This window comes from Etheostoma spectabile, chromosome 3 (assembly GCF_008692095.1).
Source record: "Etheostoma spectabile isolate EspeVRDwgs_2016 chromosome 3, UIUC_Espe_1.0, whole genome shotgun sequence".
NCBI classification, from domain to species: Eukaryota; Metazoa; Chordata; class Actinopteri; order Perciformes; family Percidae; genus Etheostoma; species Etheostoma spectabile.
This window is the reverse complement of record NC_045735.1, coordinates 11,315,459-11,338,127: the sequence shown is the minus strand read 5'-3', so window position 1 is coordinate 11,338,127 and position 22,669 is coordinate 11,315,459. Positions and strand designations below refer to the sequence as shown.

The window sequence follows — 22,669 nt, the reverse complement described above, 5'->3', positions numbered from 1 at the left end:
GTGTGTGTGTGTGTGTGTGTGTGTGTGTGTGTGTCTGAAGAAAAGATGCATAGAAATCCAACAAGAAGACACCACAAAAATCACTGCCACTTTAGCTCATGTTAAATGCTGCCAAGCTAGGAACTTGGACTGATTCAGAGCTTGTTATCACAACACACAGTGTCGCAGTGAAGGGGACGGGGAGCAAGTTGCACACTGGTAGTTCAATCTATACAAGTCTATACTGCATACAGTTGTTACAAGACAGCAAGGGGTTTGAATCCTTTCATGAGACCCTTCTAAATCTACTCTCTGTCTCTCTCTCCTGCGTGTCTCCTTTCACCTGTCTGACTGATTGACTGATGCAAATGTTGTTTACCGAGCCTGAAAGTAAAGAAAATCGTTATCAATTGAATGAGCTCTCCACAGTGCATCAGAGTGATGGTGGAAGACTTGATGCGTTTTTGTAATGGGCTCAGAAAATAGCCCAATGAACCTTTTGTTTTTGCTGTACTGTAAGAAATGCAAATAGCTGGTAAATAAATCCCCCGTAATCCAGTATTGTATCACTGTATTCAGATGTACAGCAATGCATCCACCACCCCCATCCTTCCACACATGCACAGACCAAGCCGGCTACCAAACCACTGCTTTGCTGTGGTCAGAATTAAAATTTAAAGGATTTCTGCTCAGTCAAGCTTGCATCGGGCACCAGTAAACATCATGTTACATCAGTCAATGAGTATTAAAAATGTGTTGATGTAGTAAAAAAAATTCTCTAGATACCTCAATAGAAAATAAGAGTTGGAATTGCAGACTCTCTTCTGCAGAATGTTCCTTTTGATACATGTCAAACACATTTGTGTTTATAGGAATGAATAGTTAAACGCCCCACACAGGTCACATGAGGGTGTGTGTATTATGTGACATGTGCTGTAAGAAGCACACACACCCACACACAAACTACTTTCACCTACTGTAAAACACCAGAGCAGATGGTGTGTACCACCCTGAGTTCACTTCTTGAAATAAAAAGAAACAGGAGCGCAATGGAGGGGGTAGAGACTCTTTATCTCATCCCATACTTTCCATCCAAGAAAGAATTACTGTCAGCAGGAGACAATCCAGCACTGAGTGATCAGCACACAGGTATTTTCTCTTGTTGTCTCTGTCTCTTTTCATTTGTTCCATTGTTCCTATAGAGCTGTGGGCAGAAACTCTAGCCCATCATCTATTGTCACCATCCTCTGCCTACTGAACCTTTAATGGCAAACTGACAGGTAGAATGCACTGGCATATAGCATGGCATCCTATAGAGGAAGCTGTGTAAAAAGGAAAGCTTTAGTGTGTGCATGCATGCATGCTTGCGTGTGTGCATACATATAAGGTTTCATTTTATAAGACAGCTATAACCTGCTCCCACTCTGTAATGAATTTTCCTGGAAGGGGATTCACTCAATCAATTAAAAGGATAAAAACATACAATATAGCTGTAGTATATAACATGAAACAAACAGCATCACCATCAACTGACACCAGTCACCACAACTAACATTTTCATCTTTTGGCAGGATTAACACATGCATTTAATATGCACATCTGTACATATTAAAATCTGTACTTTTTTTTTACATCTGTACATATATTTACTCTGCATACAGTATCATCTGTAAAATAATGACAAAGATATTTGACCAATTGTATGCACAATTGCACATTCTCAACTCAAATTTTGCTGCTCTGATTTTCTTCATTGTATGTGCCTTCTTATTTTCACTTTTTATATTGTTTACTTGAATGTTATGTTTGTCTGTGGACCTAATTGGTAAAATATGTCTTGTCTACACCGTGGGATAGAGAGAAACGTAATCTCGATCTCTTTGTATGTCTTGACATGTGAAGAAATTGACAATAAAGCAGACTTTGACTTTGAATTGCTCAACTTCAGAGCATCTTTTCTTTGGGTGATGTGAAAAAATAGAAAATACAGATGTTTTTATTACTAGGGCTGGGTAAGAGAAATTAATTAATTAATTGCAATAAAAATTTCCCCAATTCAATCTTGGTTTAGAAAATTCTGATATTGATAGTTGTTTTGTTTTAGTTGTTGTTTTACAAGTGCAGAATAAGAGCAGATTTTATTTTTGCTTTTCAACAAGGCCTTACATTCAGCGGTGACATGACGTGAGCAAAGTCTTTTTCAGGCTTCTGGCATGTTACTTCTCGACCCAAGAGCTTCTACAGATACAAATACAACTGGTTGACACTTGGTTGACGTCTCGCTTGCCAGACCTATCTACACAGTGCCGTGGATTAAGGTCTGGCCCCTCCACACATACACTCCTGGATAGGAGAAAAACACGGACTGGGTTTTTGCCTTTCTTTAAAACAATCACAATCGTCTTGTGCTAAGACACATAGCGCCGGTGGATCTGCAAATTGGTCTTGGCAAGGAACTTGTTTTGGTAGAACATTTGCACCCCGCAAATGAAAATGCCAAATCCACACCAATCAGTCCCAAAATGTCCCAGTTAGATAGTAAATGCCGTAAACATTTTCTCTGTCTCTTTATCTTCACAATCATTCCCCCAAAAAAACCAAGCAGGCCTGCCTTGTTGCACTATGCACCTTTTCAGTAAATAGCTGCTAGCTTTTTTGCTAGTTTGTTGATGTTTCCCAAAACCAACGGAGTTTTGCAAGGCGAGGGGAGATCCGGCGAAGAAGGATGTTCCGGTGATTATCCGGTAAATTCATTGTCATCAATCCAGACAAGATAACATCAAGATCAGGGGAAAACTTGGCAAAAGACACACTACGTTTGGCTTCACCACATACTGCTTGCTTTTCCAGGATATTAAAATTGTCTTTCTCTCCTTAGCTATAACGTACAACTTAAAGTGGCAGTAGTATAATAGTGACAGAACCGTTGCAATCATGTCATTTTTATCAAGCAGACCTGTCAATGCACACAACAACAATCAGACATATCATTCAATCAATAGATCACAATGTGAGGTGTTATGAGATGGTCACCTCAGTCATGAGGCATTCATCTTTAAAAACCTTAGTTCATTTCATGAAGTCTGATCAGTTCTTCCCAGCAGTGCTGACACATCGGTATGGTTGGACACTGGCAGTTGGTCATAAAGGAATAGAGACACAAATCCTGTGTGTCTGCTACTCATTCATCTAAACATATCAGGGATATTCTTTATGTTATTATAGAAGCATCTTACTATGGTCCATTATAAGAAAAACACTGTAAGAAGTTTAAGGTCAGGCCTCAAAGACTGCCTTTTTGTATTCCTCTACAGAACTAAATATATTTGTTGCAAGTACGGAAAATTGCCTTCAGCTTAATGTCACCTGCCAGGTGGAGCTCTGTAAATTTAACTTTCGGTCCAGGCATGTTTACCCGCTGCCCGCACCATTCTGGGCGGTTGTTTCCAACGCAGAGTGATGTGGCACTGAACCATGACCTGTACGCTGCGCACCTGTCTCCCAGCTCTCATTACTGGCCAAGCGCATCACAGTCCACTTACATTACATATTGTCTAGACTACTTTAGAGTCTAAGCAATATGTAATGCAAGTCCAGTCTCCAAACGGAGTCCAAGACAGTTTTATATTACCTTGAACAGTGTTAGAATAGTCCTAGCCAGGTTTCAAGATAACATTTGTAATACTTGGATAAAATACAGTGTACCACTGAGGTGCCTGTTTGGATCATTGTAGAAGACATATTGCATGCTTCATTCTGTTAATATTCATTTTCAATATTCATTCATGTTCCTTTTACTGTGTTCTCTGCTGCCATTTTCAACAAATAAGTAGTCAAGAACACCATGTTCCATTTATAGCACATAAAACACATGCAGCAGTAGAATAACCGAATGCACCGTCAAAAGTCAATAATGTAACAAACACAATTAGCCTACTAAAGCAGAAGAAATCCAGATCAAGAACCCTTAATTATGCCTCTTAGAGCTTAACTGACATCTACCATGGCAAGGATATGTTTAAGTCAATTCATTTCAATTTTATTTATATAGCGCTAAATCACAATAAGTTATCTTATTGCGCTTTTCCTAAAAGAGCAGTTCTAGACCGTACTCTGTGATGTTATTTACAGAAACCCAACAATTCCCACCAAGAGCAAGCACTAGGCCACAGAAGCAAGGAAGAGAGAGTCACTCACTCGCAGCATCTTCCAAGGCTTGTTTTTGGCCCAGGCCTTTTATCAAAGTAAAAAAAAAAAAAAAAAAAATCAGAAATAGTTGACCACTTCAAATAGAGAAATAAAGAATACAATCTTTTCACTGTGGATGAAAACAGCAAAGCAATTTCGAATCATTAACCTATATTACCGTATGCAGAGCGTGACAAGCACCCTCATTTTAGTGTGCAGTGTGCAGCAGAACTTTCATTTGTCATCAGCTACTATATCACTATATCTTCTTTATGCACATGCACGCACGAACGCTTGATTGATTTTACAGTGAGCTGCAGAGGTTAAAAAGAAAGTAATGGCACCATATTTTATGTCTATTTTACAGCCTGAGGGCATGAGAGTCAAACACACAAGTCAGTTGAGCAACAGCACTGGTGAGGTCAAATCAGACTCAGACACACACTACAGAGCTGTCTCACCATACCATAGGGAGAGGTGGAGGGAAGTGAGTAAAAAAGAAAAGTGTTTAGGTGTGTGGGAGCGCATCAGAGGCACCCTCTTCCATTCATGGCTTTTGATAGCATAAGAACTTGATTATTTGTGAGCAAGACAGAACAAAACAGGGAGAGAGGTTTAAGATGTGTTTGAGACAGAGAGCCAGCATATGTGAAAAAGTATAAATGACCTGTAGGTAGAAAAAAGAAAGGAGAGAAGAGACAATGCTATTAGACAGAGCACACAAAGACCTCACCAGGTAGCAGACCGCATTTATTTGCGAATCCTGTCATGTTTGCTTGTAACATCCAAAGTGAATGAGCAGCTTCAGTATGACTAACTGGTAAATCTGGAGACTGAGGATCAAATTTGAAATATGTAGCAAAAGCTCACTGAAAACATATTTTAGGCTTGGCAGAAGGTGCTTCAGATGGTGCTGGCAGAGTGGCTTTATGAAATGTCAAAATATGACCACGACAAAAGGCTCTTTACGGCAGAAAAGGGAATTCTGTGACTTTCAGTAAGGCAGTGGGTAATCAACCAGACTTAAAGCTGTTTTCTCATTTACATAAAATGATTATTTAAAGCACACACATAACACGTCTCTGGATCGGTTGGAAACATAGTTGAAATTAGCGTTAAGATACTAATGCGGATAATTCTCTGATATCCATGTGTTAAATTTGTATTTTTTTTTACATTACGATACAACTCCACAAAAAGTTGTTAAATTATTACATAAATTATTGCCAAGCCATCAATAAAAAGGGTTCTAGCTAGAGTGTACGTCATTGGGTGACTTTAAATAGCATCTTTTAAAACTTTTCACTTTTAAAACGGTGTAAAAGAATTGAACAAATTAATTAAGTTGCATTCAAAATAACAAGTGTGTGGACAACTCCATAATATAATGAAATATTAAGCAGCACAATAAACGAGTAATGAAGATACAGCTGCTGAGATGGAGTGAGCAAAAAAGAAATATAGAAAGAAACATGATTACAGCATGGCAGCACACACAAACGTAAAACTACACCTAAAAACAACATTTTAATCCAAACTACACCTAAAAACTAAATGTTAATCCAAACTACAACTCAAGAAACATACCCTACAGTCACTAAACCCCTGCACATTACACACAGTCTTTGCTCGGACACACACACCTGTACTTCATGCCCGTGTGTTTCCCCGTTGACTCCTTGAGTGAAATGTGCCGTGGAGTGAAGGAGCCGAAGCTACGAGCGATGATGGCCACGGTGCGGAACTTTGCCCTGGCTTGGTTCACCACGTTGGGGCTGGTGGCACTCTTGCTGTGGTCCCCATTCCCCCTTTTCAGGTTATGGTCCGTGCAGGCGATGGACACCTGCATGGCTGAGCTTCAGTCAAGGGAGCAGAGCCCGAGAAACAGAGGAAAAGTACAGATGGGACAGAAGGAGTGGAGACGGAGACTGACAGGGGAGACTGAAGTCCCAAAGAGCGTTTTGTTTTAAATCAGTTGATTGAGCGTCTCGTCCACTTTTACTCAAAGTCTGTGTTCAGGTTCTCCTGTTTCTTTTGCAGTTTTTTCTTGGAGATGGATTAAGTCTTCAGTTCCTCACTTCCAAACACTATCTTCATTTGCATCACTTTGTCCTGTGAGGCAACATAAAGCTGCAAAGCTTTTGCTCTTTTCTTTTTCAGTCACATCAAGTCGTCCATTCAAAGTCTTTACTTGTAAAAGAGAGGCAGTGGAACAGGTCAATCATCAAAAAGATGAAAAGAACAATTCTTTTAGGGATTCCCAATTTATTCCCCTGGTCTATCGTTCTCCTGTGTAGTGCCTATGACGCGGAGCTCAGGGAATTTTCCAACAGGGTTTCAGCTGCAGAATCGCAAACAGAGGAGCTGGGGAGAGTGCAGAGGGATGGCAGAGAACGAAAGAGAGAAAGACGGAGATGCGACCCAGGCGCTTCTCTCTCCCTGGACTGCCTGTGGGAAAAGAAGGAGAGAGCAATAGCATGTGAGAGAGAGAGAGAGAGAGAGAGAGAGAGAGAGAGAGAGAGAGAGAGAGAGAGAGAGAGAGAGAGAGAGAGAGAGAGAGGGGAGAGTGAAGGAGGCGGGGGCTGGGGCAGAGAAGGGATAGGGAGACAGGACAGAGAGGAAGGAAGAAACAAGGGTGGGGGGGGGTCACTCATCTCCTGGCAGTGTGCACCATCACACTTCTGCCATCAACACTTTTTCCATCTTGTAGCTTCTTCTCCTCCTCTCTTCATTTTTGCTCTCTTCAGCACTCCCATTCTCCTCCTGCCTGCCAATGTGAATACGTGCCACTAACGTGCGTGTGCCCCAGTTTCCCCCTTTCACTCCTCTCCCTTTCTACAGTATGTCTCCCTTGCTTTCTGATATTTGTTCTCCATCCGCTGTTTGAATGCTCCACTCTTTTTTCCTTCTCCCTGTTTATTTTTCTCAGCAGGGCTGCTACTTTGCTGACAGCCCACCTTCAGGGAACTGAGAGACAAGGAGCGCAACACACTCACTCTCTACCTCCCACTCTCTTTCTGCCTCGCTCTCTCTCTGTCTCACTCAGAGCTCACTCTCTTTTCTCACCTGTCATCAGTCTTGAAGGTTTCTTTCTCTCTTCCTTTCAATGATTTCCATGTAACAAAGTTGTTACCCTTTATTCCCTCTCCACTCTACATACTGTTCTCTACATGGCATTTCTTTGTTTAATATTTTCCTCTTTTTTTATGGACCAGTACACAAGTAACAACTTAAAGTTGGTTCAGTGTCATTTAATTCTGCTGCTATAACTGAGCCACGTTTTGGATCTTTGCTTTTAAAATTCACTATACATTTAATGACAGCATCCATACTGTAATTTAAATGAATTATCCTTCTTTAGGTGGTGTCATATTTTGTGCATTTTTCTATATGTGCACACATACAGTACATACACATTATGCAAGAGCTACAGTATGTGCACGTCAGAAACATACAATTGCTGACACAAACATTGCTGTCATTTTTCCCCAAATCTCCTCACACACTGTACATACACCCCCTACAGGCAGCTACAAATCAAAGCTAACGAGAGGATGGATGGACGAGATGGGGGAGGTGTGCAGAACTTGGAATCAGCATAATGAAAATGACTAAAAACAGCCGGCTGAGGCGTAACAGAGCGGACAGAAAATTTGTGTGTGTGTGTGTGTGTGTGTGTGTGTGTGTGTGTGTGTGTGTGTCAGTTTATAATGTCTGTATATTGGTTTGGTGTGTGGTTTTCTCCATTGTTAGCAGCTTTACTGAAACAACTAAAGAATGTCTAATGTGAATATGCATAAAAAAGGCGGTACAAAGCACAATCTACAAGCAATGGAATGTGGTTGTAAATGTAATACTAACACCTGTGTAATCAGTTCTTCTTTCAAAACCTGCATCTTATTTGGAAGTGGGAGGCGCAGAGCCAAGGACGAGGAATTAACTGTAGAGCATATTGCTTCATTGAACAAATATAATCCTTTCGACACAGTTTGTTAGGTTAGCTTTTTGGACACTAAGGAGAACGTCAATACCAAACAGTTATGAATATTGTTTTAAAGAACCAATATGATAATACGTTCAGTCTAGGGCTGAAACAATTCCCAGAGTAATTTGAATAATTTGATAACAACAAATCCTCTATGCCAAATTCTTTGCCTCAAAGCTTTGTTTAAACAATGTGGTCCCGCTCACTGTGTTTCCGCACTGAGGATAATTACTAGCGCACAACAGGCTGACGCATCTGTGGACACAAGACTCACAGCGCAGATTACAAATGAAGGAAGACACCGAAAACAGTGAAGGGTCTAAGAGAAGAGACAGGCGAGAGAAAACAACTAAATTTGGGATAATTTTTAAGCTGCAAACATCTCAGTAGAAAACATCCAGTGTACTCATCCATTCCACGGAATAAACAAGACATACGGTAACATAATCGCCTGCTGCTCTCGTCCACTGCGCTGTTTTACACAACTCTGCAAACTTAAAATGAAAGCTGTCGGTTTGTAGTCTAACTGTTTATTAGTTTGCTACTAATCTTTGGAAACTGCTGCCAGAGACAAATCAGCCCCTCCCCCGTGGAGCATGGCTACTTAATTTGCAAGTGACCGGACGATCCCGGTGATGTCATTGGGCAAAAAATGAGTCTTTTTTTGGTTTTGAAGGCTGCATTACAGTAATGTAATTTTCTTACCAGAAAAAATTCTGTTGTGTTCTTTGATTTGCCTATACCCACTTAGTCATTATATCACCATTACTGATGATTATTTATTACAATTCTCGATGTGTAAATATTTTGTGAAAGCATGCCAATGCTTTGTTAATCTCTTGGATTTTCATTGATAATGTTCAGAGGCTCAGTTACCATAGTAACTGATTCTGAGGTTAAGTTACCTCTGAAACGTGCTGTTACCCCTCTCTCAGGTTTGATTAACCTCCCTTTCTGAAACAGAAAATCCAGAGTGTCCCTCATCTCAGGATTAAACTCAGAGTTTTCATTAAACCTGCTTTCTGAAACGGACCCCAGGGTAACCTTGTCCGTTTGCTATTGTCTGTGATGGCTGCTCCTAACTGGCTGGCTTTACAGCAGTAGCAACAGTTTGCTAATGCACAACCAAATGTGAGCTAACATTGACTCTGCCATATTTTGTTTAGTCAGCAGAGACAATAACAGAAATGGTTGCTATTGCAATGCGCCTGGGGGGCGAGGATTCTGAAGGTAGGGGATACATTTGTTTGGCAGTTGAGTACAAATATCAACAAACTTTGCGCAGCATCGCTTACTGCACCTTTAATGAGCACATCTGTACCCCTCTCCATCTTCAAACCACTCCATCTTTTCTCAGAATACTTTTGTAAACATGAAAACTAGTCTTTGAATAACAACAATGTTCATCTGATTGTATGCAGTGTTATTCTGTATGGATTGAAAAAGGCCTGGGGTTGCATAGTGTGTTACTGTCCTGGGGCCTTGTATAAACGTTGCATACGCAGAAAAAGGTTTTCCTGCACACAGTTTTCTGGCTCTGTAACGTGGCAAATTCTAAGTGAAAAGTGAGGGAACTCACCAAACATTAGAAAATAAAGTTTCCACTTCAGTTACTGGCACACGTCTGTGATGTTGTGTATGAAAAAACATAATTATATCCGTTGATACTCCAAAGTTTGATCATTAATGTCGATAACATTTCACATTTTTCACACTATTACCTGTTTACTATATTATCACTATTAACTAAAATTCGCAGGATACTTAACCTCTGTCAAACATGAAGATAGGAAATGAATGAAAAATCCACTTAGAAAGTACTTTCAGTCATCCTTTGTATTTCCAATAGATGAAATATCTACCGGCACAGAAAAATGTAATAGTGTCTGTGAGTCTGTAGTTGCCGAGGCTCAGACATCCATGGCACACAGGGGGTAAGAATTTGGCGTAATTTGGACTGACTCTGCAAAGCATGTTGTTCAGTAATGGGTGTGGCGCTGCCACTATTCTATTGATTTCCACTTCAACATTAGCCTTTTTTTTCCTGCCGTGGTTAGGTACATTAACTGCACGTTCACCATCTGCCACTCTGGGGAATTTCTTTTATTGCTTATCCAAGATGACAAACCTCCAAACACAACATGTTTTTCCTTCCCCTCCGTAATCAGCACCTCAACCTCAGTCTGAAGTTTTTTTCCATCTGCAGCGCTGTTCCGTTGTGTTTGGACAAAGAATGATGTTGGGGACTCATTTATAGTCATTTCCATATTAATTGATGGGAGGAGGCAAGGTTCGCTCAATTTCACGTTAATAGTCTAAGGTGTGCAGGACCTGGTGTTTACTGTTTACTTTAAAAGTTGTCAAATATGAATTTGATTATAACAGGGAAACTTGGTTTAGCAATATCATTGCATAAAAAACGTATAGGTCCCCCCGTCCCAGTTGACTATTACCACTAGTGTACTCACAACATACACACACTCAGTACAGTACATACTGTATGTACGCCCTTGTCTGTGGCTCTGCTCGGAGTGTCATGACATAAGTTGACAGGTCAACATCAGTGACGTTGGCCCTCCTAATGACTGACTCAACGCTTGCCCATAGGACTGAGCTGTTCCCACTGTCCTAGACAGAACCATTTATAGCAGCTGTAGGGGGGTTGTTATTAGTGAGGTTGGATGCTGCAGAGCAAACAAAATTGCATAGTAAGCGAAATAAGAGGAGAACAGACTTGGTTTGCAAGTCGGGCAAAAACAATATGGCCCTTATTGAGGTTACAGCCTGTTTTATCACAGTTCAGGAACTTATTTTAATCTTCAAACTTTCAGAGTGGAACCCCTTGGAGAGTTGGTACCTTAATAGGATTCTCCAGGTGTTAGAACTAGGTTAGAAGCACTGTTTTTCTGCAACATTTGCAGAAAAATATTAGACTCAGTTGAGGATGTGTAGTGTACACAAACAACGTTTCAATGTAGGCCCATAGTACCAACCCAAGGCTAAAAAAGGGGACGGTTCAAGACCTGTGGAGCTAATGGGAATTAAAAGTCTGCTTTCCAAAAGACAGTTTAAAACCACAAAAATTGTGAATTCTCTAAACACTACTGTAGTTACAACATAGAGTACAACTTCAACCGCTCCAAAATAATTTAATATATACCTGATCAGTACATATAGTACTGTGAGTGTTGTTTCTCTGGATAACAGGCAACAGATTTTATTTAACTTTTGCTCAACAGATGAATGTTTTTTGTGACTATTGATTAAAAGGTGCAGGACGCAGAATTTGTAAAAAAAAAAAAAAAAAAAAAATGTATTGGCAATTACAATTTTTTTTATACATCGACATCTACCGTTGTGTGTGTCAGGCGGCGTTGGTATGTCTGTGTGGGTGTGGGTGTGTGTTAGTTTGTGACGCAGTGACTACATGCTACAAAATAATAATAAACCCACTATTAATTACAGTATCTCAATGCAGTGTGACTGTAGCATGTAAATAATGCCCTTAAAATTCAAACGTGAGATCGCCATTATGAATTAACAGCAAGGTGCAACCTAGCTAACAGGTGTGGAACACAAACAACAAAATCACTAGCTACTTACTTTAAATTTGACAGAACTATAGACCAATACATCAACAGGCTTAAATGAACTGACAACATAAGTTATACCTTTCTCTCACTTTTGTCTCCATGTGGCATGCACGTCCACTCGCGGTGTGAGGCGCGTGTTCGTACTATTGTGTGACATGCACTCACAACCACACCTGATAGACGACCTTTTGTACAAAACTAAAGTAACGAGCCAATATTATAAAATGTCAGGAGTAGAAAGTACCGATATTAGTGTTAAAATGTAAGGAGTAAAAGTAAAAAGTCGCCACAAAAATAGCAAAGTAAAGTAAAAATAGCTGAAAAATCTACTAACGTACAGTATCTCTGTAAATAAGGCACCTGAATCCACGTTGAATATCATTTAGAAGATAAACTGGAAGTACTTAAACAGTGTGCCTACAATTCTGATTTTAAACCCAGCCAAATGGATGGTAGATTTAAAACCTTCATAGTCAAAGGTATTACAACATTCTACTTCATAACAGATGTAGGAAAACGATTCTACGCCTATACTCATAGAATCTGGAGTTACAATACAACTGTCATTCTATTTCATTATGGCTTTGCCCTCTAAGGGCCACGCTATTGGATTAGGGTGAAGCTGATGTAGTCCATGCCACCTGTGACACAGAGCCCACAAGCAGAACATAGAATAAATTTCTCCCGATGTTCTTCGCAAGGCTTGTAACAGATAGTCGTCAGTCTGACAAAAACCTGCCATATTAATGACTTGGCCAAGGTGGATTACGAGGCTCAATCATAATAGCAGAAGTGCATGATCAGTGGAAAAAAGTGCATGATTGACACTTTTTATGATACAACTGGCTTTCTCTCAGCCCCCCTGTGAGCAGGGGGAGGGGGGAGAGATTACAGGCAAAACACATGCAACAGCGTGACATTATTGTAGGCGTGCATGTGACACATTTTGACAATGTATGGAAAAACACTGCTGAGGACAGCAGAGACACACATGTGATGATGCCTTATACAATGATATGCGACGTGCGTAAGATAGATATGTATAGGGGATCCGCTTTCCTCCCCGTACGGTACCAAGGGGTGGGGATGGTGAGCAGACCACACTTGCAACAGTGCGTTTATTTGTCACTGAGTGTGGACAGGACCGTGGGGGGGCTCCGCCCCCTCAGCGTTATAAGCTTGGGTGATAGCTTCGCACAGCCAGTCAGACAGGCGCTGTTTAGAGAGGGTTGCTCCTTGGGAGCTTTCCCTAAAATGTACGAACAGCTGCTGTGTTTTCCTGTTGTTCGGTATGCGTAAAACATACTGTGATAAAGCTCGCACCGGACACAAACGGTGAAAAACCTTCTCCGCGTCATTGTCATGAGGCAGGGGAAAAAAACCCTGGAGGGAAAACACCCTTGACCGAAAGGAGTTTGGTAGAACTTTCGGTGTGAAGGAGTGATTTGGCTGTAAGGGGGCTGCGCTACCGTTCCCAGGATGGCGAAACTGATAGCGCACACAGTCGCTCACTCTCTTGGCTGTTGTTAGAGCAAGTAGAAGCGCAGTTTTTTTTGACAGCATCCTGAGAGATGCTTGTGTCAGCGGCTCGAAAGGAGGCTTCCCCAGAGCTCCGAGCACCAGGGTTAGGTCTCATTACGGGTTTCTGTTGCCTGACCCCCTTCAGGAAACGCTTCACCAGGGGTTGCGCAAAAACCATCCTCTCGCCATAGCCTTCGTGGCAGGATTAGATAGCTGCTACGTAGGCTTTGACTGTGGATGGAGCCAAATCATTATTCACTAGTGTTTAGAGATACGTCAGCACGAGAGGCAGTAGGCACATGGGATGAGCACTCGTTGTTGTGAACCAGCGCTGGAAAGCAGAGCAGAACCCTGCAAAACATGCTGTAGTGGAGGGGGCTCTTGCGCCATGGATGGTGCGCACCACAGTGGTGGGCAGCCCTAGCCGCTGTAAGCGTTCCCGCTCAGCAACCAGCCCCACAGCCGCTGGGTTATCACCGGGGGGGTAAAATATCTTGCCGTTCAGCTGTGATAGCGCATCCTTAAGCCAGGGGAGTTGCCAGGGCGGTGCCTCCAGCAGCTGAATGAGGGTCGGGTACCAGGATGTGATTCGCACATTCCTCCCCAGCCAGTAACTAACATGTCTGTGTCTCGCGATGCAAGACAACAGAGAGGTTAGTACGTCTCGCCTCGACGCAGATAGCCTGGCTCTCATGACAATCAAGTTTATGTCCACGCCCAGATGAACTACTAAGAAAAATACAAATTCTTATTAAAAAAATAACTTGACATTTTAGATGGGTATAATATAATAACTAGTAATTAAGTTACAACGTATACTTTGTACAACCTTTTTCTTAAAGTCTGAATGCTCTGAAGCCCTCTACACTTGATTCTCACATGACCGTACACGTCACGCTCTACCGCCTAAACAGACTGACTGGTCATATCTTTCGTGCACGTTGTTAGGAGGGTCTCAAATGGGAAACCCCGCCTCCATCTCCTCACACAACAGTGGCACAGCTGTTTGCATGTTTTAGGGGAAGCATATCTGAGCTTAAGATAGATTGTGATGTGATTTTAATGACCAATCTCTGAGGTTTATAATTTGTTTTAATCACCTTAATTGTTTTGTTTTTGTTACTGAATATTTAATTATTGCAACTTATTTCATTTTAGGGTTCACCACATGGTAATTACATACTTCCCTGGGATTACTTGAAGCCTGATTTTTGTGCGATATGTGATCCCACGATTCTCGCGTGGTCTCATGATATATCAAGAATTCAGCTGCCATGTAAGGCCAGTAATATGTCTGGAGATAAAATTGATCACCGTAAAAGTTGATAGTTTTAATGATTGCATTTAAAAAGGCATTCTCCTCTGAAACTTACACTTCTTGTATGCTGTGAATCTGCATCTTGGATACTTTATTTTACAAATATAAAATAAGGAAGCACAATATCTCTGCAATCATATCGGTAATTTTTATTCCGATGTATCTCTAAATTTGAAAGTGGGTAAACTGGTTTGGTTTAATCTTTCCAATGGCAAATGAGCAAAATAACAACTCCCCACAAAACATCCCCACTCAGGTTTGCATTAAAGCCAAAGCTTCCATTATCCAGTGGCTGAGCACTGAGATGTGTCATAGTGGAAAGATGCCAGACCTTCTGCAGCTGCCACCTCCACAAAAACTATAAACTAAAGTACCCCTGAAAATGAAGCCACATCTCCTCCAGACTAAGCGGGGCTTATGTAACAGAGTGCTCAATAATTACTACAGTACATGACTCAACATAATTATTGTCCAAATTAGGAGTCCAATTTGTTTGTAGTTCTCTGGTAAAGATGAGCCAAAAACATGCCCCTTAACAAGGCCTTAACAGTACAGAAATGTCTAATAATTTGTATACATATTTATCCCTCTCTCGAGTAATACACTGACATGTACCTTTGATACAGTACTTTACCAAGATAGAAACGCAGACACACATCCCTCATTCTATCAGAAAATCTGTAAAGTGTATGACGACAAGAATGTGAACATGTGCTATCAACAGACAGCTTAATTGCATAAGCGCCTCTTGTTACTCTCTGTATCACCCACACAAACATCCACCCATCTCCACAGAGGGTCATAATCCCGAGTGTATCCATTTGAGAGGCATAGTCATTGTTCTCAAAGGATCATTAGCTTACAGCTACTTATTAAGACAGCTGGTGAAGACAAGAAGGGTCAAAGAGTCATGACATTCTATCTATCACTACCACAACCAGTCATCTCCCCATGCTGTACTGAGGACAGTCTTACAGTAGATTGTAGTCAAAACATAACACATACAATACCGTAAATTCAGCTTTAGTTAACACATTAACAGTATCTTGATTAAACACTTCAGCAGGTAAAAGAGTAAAATTAGCTGGGTCATTACAATGCAAATTGCATGCTGTGCTATGCAACTGTATGGTATAATGTCCATGCAGTGGACGCTTGGTGACAATCAAAAGTAGCATATTGCTGTTACAGTGTCAACTCCACAGCATGTTACTGAACGACAACCAGTGCCATAAAACTACAGCATAGGCAATTGGCACAACCAACTTCATGCAGAGTTACTAATTGATTAGACATAACTTGTTTCACCATTATTCCCTAAAAACACAAACTTACTGAAACAGTAATATCAGTCTAGCACATGTACTTCATTTGACAGCAATCTGTGGCATATGAGCTCTTACAGATGCATATTGACGCTGTTTTTAATTAAATCCCACAGGTTGGTCACCATGGTAATATCTGTGCATAGAGCAATATGAGCCACTGGCACCATATGTCTGGACTGAAATGTTTTGCAAGCACAAACAATAGGACCTTATTATAAAGTGCCTGCGAGCAAGGCACTATGCTCTCACACTTCTCAAGGAGAGCTTTAGCAGTGCTGTGTTTTTGCTGAGAGTTGAATCTCACCTTGTGTGTGTGTGCGCGCATGTGTCTGGGTTAACACTTCCTCCCACTGCAGCTCAAGTCATTACTGTATCATCCAGGGTCACTGCTGTAAATATCTGTGTTCTAAAGAAGCAATTTGAAAGAGGAAATAAAATCTCTGTTCTTCTGTCTGTCTTTGTGTTTGCTTTATGAATGTAAAACTGTAACACTGCAGATAAACGAAATACCACCACTCCTAGTTCCGTTCAATAATCCTTTTTCAAAATCTTAAATCCTATAATGAATGTTCCTGAAATTCAGTTTATTTATGAGAGCAAAGTTGTAAAGCATGACTTCTCTGAAACTTTTGTTGATTCTACCTAAATGCATGACATAAGGGAGTTCTCAATCTTGCACCACGTAATATACACATACAGTACTCCTACACTACCAACACCACAATTAGCTATTTGTTGCAGAGAGCAGCATTACTGGCTCTTAAGTGTCTTCAGATATGGACACTTGATAGTGAAGAGTGTTAACAACGAGAGAAAACCGTCATCTCAGTAATATCATTACTATGGAAACAGTAAGAAGGCGTTATGTGTGTGGGGGAAAAAAGCAGCAATAAAATAACACCAGGCAAGAATAAAGATGCTGGCAACCAGGCAGCATCTGGAGGAATGAAGGAGACATGTTTGCCTGTTACCTTGGAGAAGAGTTTACAGTAAGTAGTGTAATGAAAAAGGACGCCAAAGAAACTTTGATCTGCCATAGCATGACTCCAATACAGCTCCAAAGGGGATGTTTTATAGCAACACATACTTACGCCTTGCATGTCAAAAAGCAATGCTTGGTCAGATCACTTTGCCTTTGGTTTCTCTTTGACGGTGGCAAAAAGTCTCCTAGCATCTAGCAATTTGGCACCATATTTAGACACACTGGGTTAGGACTCTTGGCATCACTATTGGATGGTCGGGGTTGGGCCGTACGTTTGACTGACATGCAGCAACAAGAACGGGACAGGTGGGTTTAGGAAAAGATCATGGGTAGGGCTACCAGCTGTACATTTCAGTGACACACGGGACAAGAACATGACACAAGCCCCAGTCTCTTGGGTAAAAGTCCTGTGTTGTTTGACCCATCCAACACCCCAACCAACCTCCTACGCGAATTTTTCGGTTTTTCGTACAACTCGCTGTCATTGTCGCTCTCATTACTAGACCATCCTACAGCGCCGAGGTCGAGCTGCCCCATTCATTCAACACAGACCGTCTATGATACAGACACTACATGGTGATTTTTGGGTTGTATCTGATTCACTGACCGAGCGTCAGTTTTGTACGAGTTGGGAGTTTTTTTTTTTTTATAAAGAACTACATGCTAAAGTGTTTGAAAAGCCTATCAATTTGTCTTAAAATAACAATTAAGGTAACAATGTCAGTATTGTAGAACAAGAAATAAAGGAAGATAATAGAATCTATTAAGAATGTTTAACAGTACCTTAATTTTCCCTTTGTTTTAACTGGAATCACATTATAAGATTGATTCCAAAAAATAAGTCCTTTGACAATATTGAGAAAAATACCGCACCACAAGACAGCAGCACTCATGCATAGCCAACGTCGAGAAAACCCAATACCAACCTGCCCTTGATTTTATTTTTAAATTGTTTTTATGACCTTCATGCCATTTCTCACACACACACACACACACACACACACACACACACACACACACACACACACACACACACACACACACACACACACACACACACACACACACACACACACACACACACACACACACACACACACACACACACACACACACACACACACACACGTTTTTCTGTTGCAGGGAAAAACGGTTGGTTTGTGTGGAAGGTGCGTGTGGAAGGTGTGTGTGTGCGCGTGTGTGTAGCAAGAAATGAGTCTGACATTTGAATAATTTGTGCAACATACGTACTTAAAGGTTTAGTGCGTAACTTTCTGACATCAATTAGCATGACATAAGTATTTGATACATCAGAAAAGCAGAACTTAATATTTGGTACAGAAACCTTTGTTTGCAATTACAGAGATCATATGTTTCCTGTAGTTCTTGAGCAGGTTTGCACACACTGCAGCAGGGATTTTGGCCCACTCCTCCATACAGATCTTCTCCAGATCCTTCAGGTTTCGGGGCTGTCGCTGGGCAATACGGACTTTCAGCTCCCTCCAAAGATTTTCTACTGGGTCCAGGTCTGGAGACTGGCTAGGCCACTCCAGGACCTTGAGATGCTGATCCCTCCCCCTCCCCCCTCATTGATGTCCCACGAGGTGAGATCTTGCATGGAGCCCCAGACCGAGGGGGATTGACCATCATCTTGAACTTCTTCCATTTTCTAATAATTGCGCCAACAGTAGTTGCCTTCTCACCAAGCTGCTAGCCTATTGTCCTGTAGCCCCCCCCACAGCCTGCCTTGTGCAGGTCTACAATTTTATCCCTGATGTCCTTACACAGCTTTCTGGTCTTGGCCATTGTGGAGAGGTTGGAGTCTGTTTGATTGAGTGTGTGGACAGATGTCTTTTATACAGGTAACTAGTTCAAACAGGTGGAGTTAATACAGGTAATGAGTGGCGAACAGGAGAGTTTCTTAAAGAAAAACTAACAGATCTGTTAGTCTGAATTCTTACTGGTTGGTAGCTGATCTAATACTTACGTCATGCAATAAAATGCAAATTAATTATTTAAAAATCATACAACATGATTTTCTGGATTTTTGTTTTAGATTCAGTCTCTCACAGTTGAACTGTACCTATGATGAAAATTACAGACCTCTACATGCTTTGTAAGTGGGACAACCTGCAACCTGGCAGTGTATCAAATACTTGTTCTCCCCACTGTGTGTGTGTGTGTGTGTGCGTGCGTGCGTGCGTGCATGCGTGTGTGTGTGTACAGATAGATTGATAGATAGATAGATAGATAGATAGATAGACAGACAGAGACTGCATGATCTCATTCTAACAAGGCAGTTAAACTTAAACTATAGTTTATAAAGTATCTATTGTATTGGAAGCAGAAGCTGTTCAAAATTATAACCCTCATACAGAAATTCATCACATCCCACTTTGTAAAGGATGATCATTTACCAAATTACCTAAACCATAAAAGTGTTGAAATTAAACCAAAAGATAATGAGAAGGTAAAGCAGTCGTATGAATAACATATTGTTGTATGTATGTTCTTATATCCTGCAAAACCACTTGGCTATTCTCATAGGTGCTTGACTGTGGCTGCATTCATCATTAAAATGAGACAATGTTATGTTATAGGTCTTTGCCAAAAAAACACAGATTAGGAAGTCACACTAAGATTGAAGTCCAACCTTGAAAAGGAAGACCTACAAATTCTGATGTTCAACACAGAAATGAGGCAATTGGGGAACTTCTCTCAAAGTTTTGACATCCATCATAATATTCTAAGAAATCCAAAATTTGGCAAAAGCTTCTTCTTTTTTTTAAATAAACAAGTTAATCTAGCAAGACATGGAAAGAGAGAAACAGCTGTTTGTATTGATTTATGTGTGCATGTGTGAGCACGAGTGTGCAATGATGTACAAATAAGTGATTTCCCATCACTTGTGTGTGCTGACAGGAAATTCCTGCACCACATCTTAAATCATTACTATATCATCTGTGCAACACACAACTCATTCAGCTAGATTGATTGACTGTTTCTGAGTGAAACAGGTGAGACTGTTTTCATCTGTATCAGGGGGAGATTAAATTATTTTATAAAGCCTTGTGTTACAATGAAACACCACAAAGACTTAGCAGCAAGTAAACAAGCAATAAAAACATATCAACTATATAACTGTACTGTAAGACAGTACATACAGACTGCTCTGTGTTATGGACAGAGGTTGGGAAAGGCCAACCTTAAAGCACATTTTATACACAAGAGTTAAAAAAGGTAAGAAACAGAAAGCCAGTTACAAGCACACAGGAGAGTATAAACGCCAATTATTAGGGTGCAAAATGAGCTGCTTTGTCCATCAGCCAAATGTGAGGCTGAACAAACAAGTGAATGTTTGAAGTTTACCAGTCACATGACCATCGTTTTTTTGGCTGGTGAGTAAAGCAAATCTACCAGCTACTTGGATATTTTACCAGCATCTGGCTGGTAGTTGTTGCTAATTTTGTACTCTGCCAACTATCCAGTAGTCTACATCCACGACATTCCACTTCCGGGATTGCTCAGGCGCAGCAGGGAATTCCGCCAGATGCATGTCTTTTCACCGATGTCCATTTCCTTCCACTTTGTTCTTGTTGGAATTTTAAACTCCAGTAGATTTATGAGGATATGGTTAACCTCTTCTCAGATCGCTGCATGGTAAATTGGGACAGCTAGCTAGACTTTCTGTCCAATCTGAGTTTTCGGTAGGATGACTAAAACCACTTTGGAACGTACACGTTCCACCCAAAAAAGTTCCTTTCCGAGGCTATTATGCAGCGGCAACATGGCTCAGTCCGGAGCTTAGCACCGCCCATGACGATGGTGCTTGGTTTAAAGAAATTACAATAAACCCGAGGATGTTTTCCTCCCATCCCAGAATGCTGTGGGGACTAGCCAGACCTGGCAAAGTGAGACTAACTGTACAGTGATACTCATCATTGATAGGCAACATGAAAAGAAATGTTTTGATGCTGATTTTAAAAGAAGTGAAACATCTCATATCCTCAGGAAGGCTATTCCAGCAACTATGAGTATAACAACTGAAGGCAACTTTCCTGGATTCCTGAATTAAAAAAATTACTTTAGTAAAATTGCATGTATTAGCATTAAAATATACTTAAAAGTACCCAAATAAAAAGTATTCACTATGCAGAATAGGGCTGTGAATGATAACAATAATAATTGTAAGGGCGGCTGTGGCTCAGTGGTAGGGCGGTTGCCTGCCAATCGGTGGTTCGATCCCCGCCCCTGCAGTCATTGTCGAAGTGTCCTTGGGCAAGACACTGAACCCCAAGTTTCCCCCGGTGCTGCGCATCGGAGTGTGAATGTGTGTGAATGTTTATCTGATGAGCAGGTGGCACCTTGTACGGCAGCCACAGTGTATGAATGTGTGTGAATGTTTCCTGTAGATGTAAAAGCGCTTTGAGCAGTTGTTAAGACTGGAAAAGCGCTATATAAATACAGCACATTTAATAATAATAATAATAATAATAATAATAATTTATTCAATTTAAATCTTTGTTTGAGTGACTGATTTCGATCAATAAAATCCCCCAAATGGATTTTTTAATATGTTCATGTTTAATGTTAAACAATAATGCATTACGAAAAATATTTGAGAATCTCTATACCCAAGCAAAATTGGTATTGGCAACTTAAATTTGCCTAACCTAATTGAAATTGAATTTGGACCTCATGAATCAGAATCAAATCAGACAGCAATACCCAGTCCTAATGCAGAATGACCCATTAAAGAATAATGAAAATCATATTGTTGGATATAATTACACTTAGCTTTAAAATGCATCTGAGGCGATCAGATCAAACAACCAAAAAGACGCATTGTGCTCTAATCACTTACACCACTTGCCGCATTTGATGTCTTTTTAGTGTAACCGCTAATGCATCCCCAACAGGGACGTAACAGGAAAATACATCATCAATGAAGGATGTGGTAGTGGTAGTTTTGGTGACAGCGCACCAACCCTCTGTTACTCTCTCATTTTATGACGAGATGGACAAAGTGTTGCGTGACCGACCATCACTCTGCCCCATGGAAGGACATTTGTTGGATTTCGCTGACGCTACAGCTCTATGTATAAACATATAGAGCTGTGTCAACACAACCACTAACGTGACTAGCAAGAGTGTGGACGAGGAAGGGACTTAGGCAGTAAGGAAATGTGAACTCAAGTGGTCAGCTGAAGACGCATTATAGACACAGGTGTAAGCGGTGATGACTCTCGGCTGTACACTTGTGTACGGATTACCAAAACACATTTTAAAACCAAGTGTAAACAGGGCCATTAATATGTAATGGTGGAGCACATTTGAACTTCTAGGTAGCTTGATCTATAATAATGCATCTTGAAATATTAGTTGATTGTTAATACTTTGTATAAATCTCAATTCATCAGAGGCTCTAATTGCAGTAGTTTAAGTCATCACAAAGCTAATCTTGTAACACTGTTGTATTAAATTAAATCTTGAAACCGAAGACTGCAGTCACTGGCCACACGTAACTGCGTCTTTGCTGCACTGGAGCCACTAAAACACTGATAACTGTAAACTGTTAATTTATATATATGGACTTATGCAGCTACTTGTCCAGTATTTGCACAAAATGCTTAAAGATTATTGTTTTGCATCATTTGGCACTGTGCTTCCCTGCAGTAATTGCAGTGTTTAAACAGTGGCATACACTGCAGTAAAGTCCACAGAGTGTGTGTGTGTGTGTGTGTGTGTGTGTGTGTGTGTGTGTGTGTGTGTGTG

At 40.8% G+C, this 22,669-nt stretch overlaps 1 protein-coding gene across 3 annotated transcripts in view; it reads right to left on the bottom strand.

Annotated features, from left to right (window-relative positions):
* Positions 1 to 22,669, bottom strand: part of kcnab1a (potassium voltage-gated channel subfamily A regulatory beta subunit 1a) — a 113,169-nt gene that overhangs the window by 72,878 nt on the left and 17,622 nt on the right. The window contains exon 1 of one of the 3 annotated variants that reach the window (XM_032508478.1): positions 5,811 to 6,636. The exons of the other annotated variants lie outside the window; for them this stretch is intronic. Within the exon in view, the coding sequence (XP_032364369.1) occupies positions 5,811 to 6,016 (206 nt within the window). The 5' untranslated portion in view covers positions 6,017 to 6,636. Of the gene's footprint in view, positions 1 to 5,810; positions 6,637 to 22,669 lie in introns of those variants that run through there. 3 annotated transcript variants of the gene reach the window in all.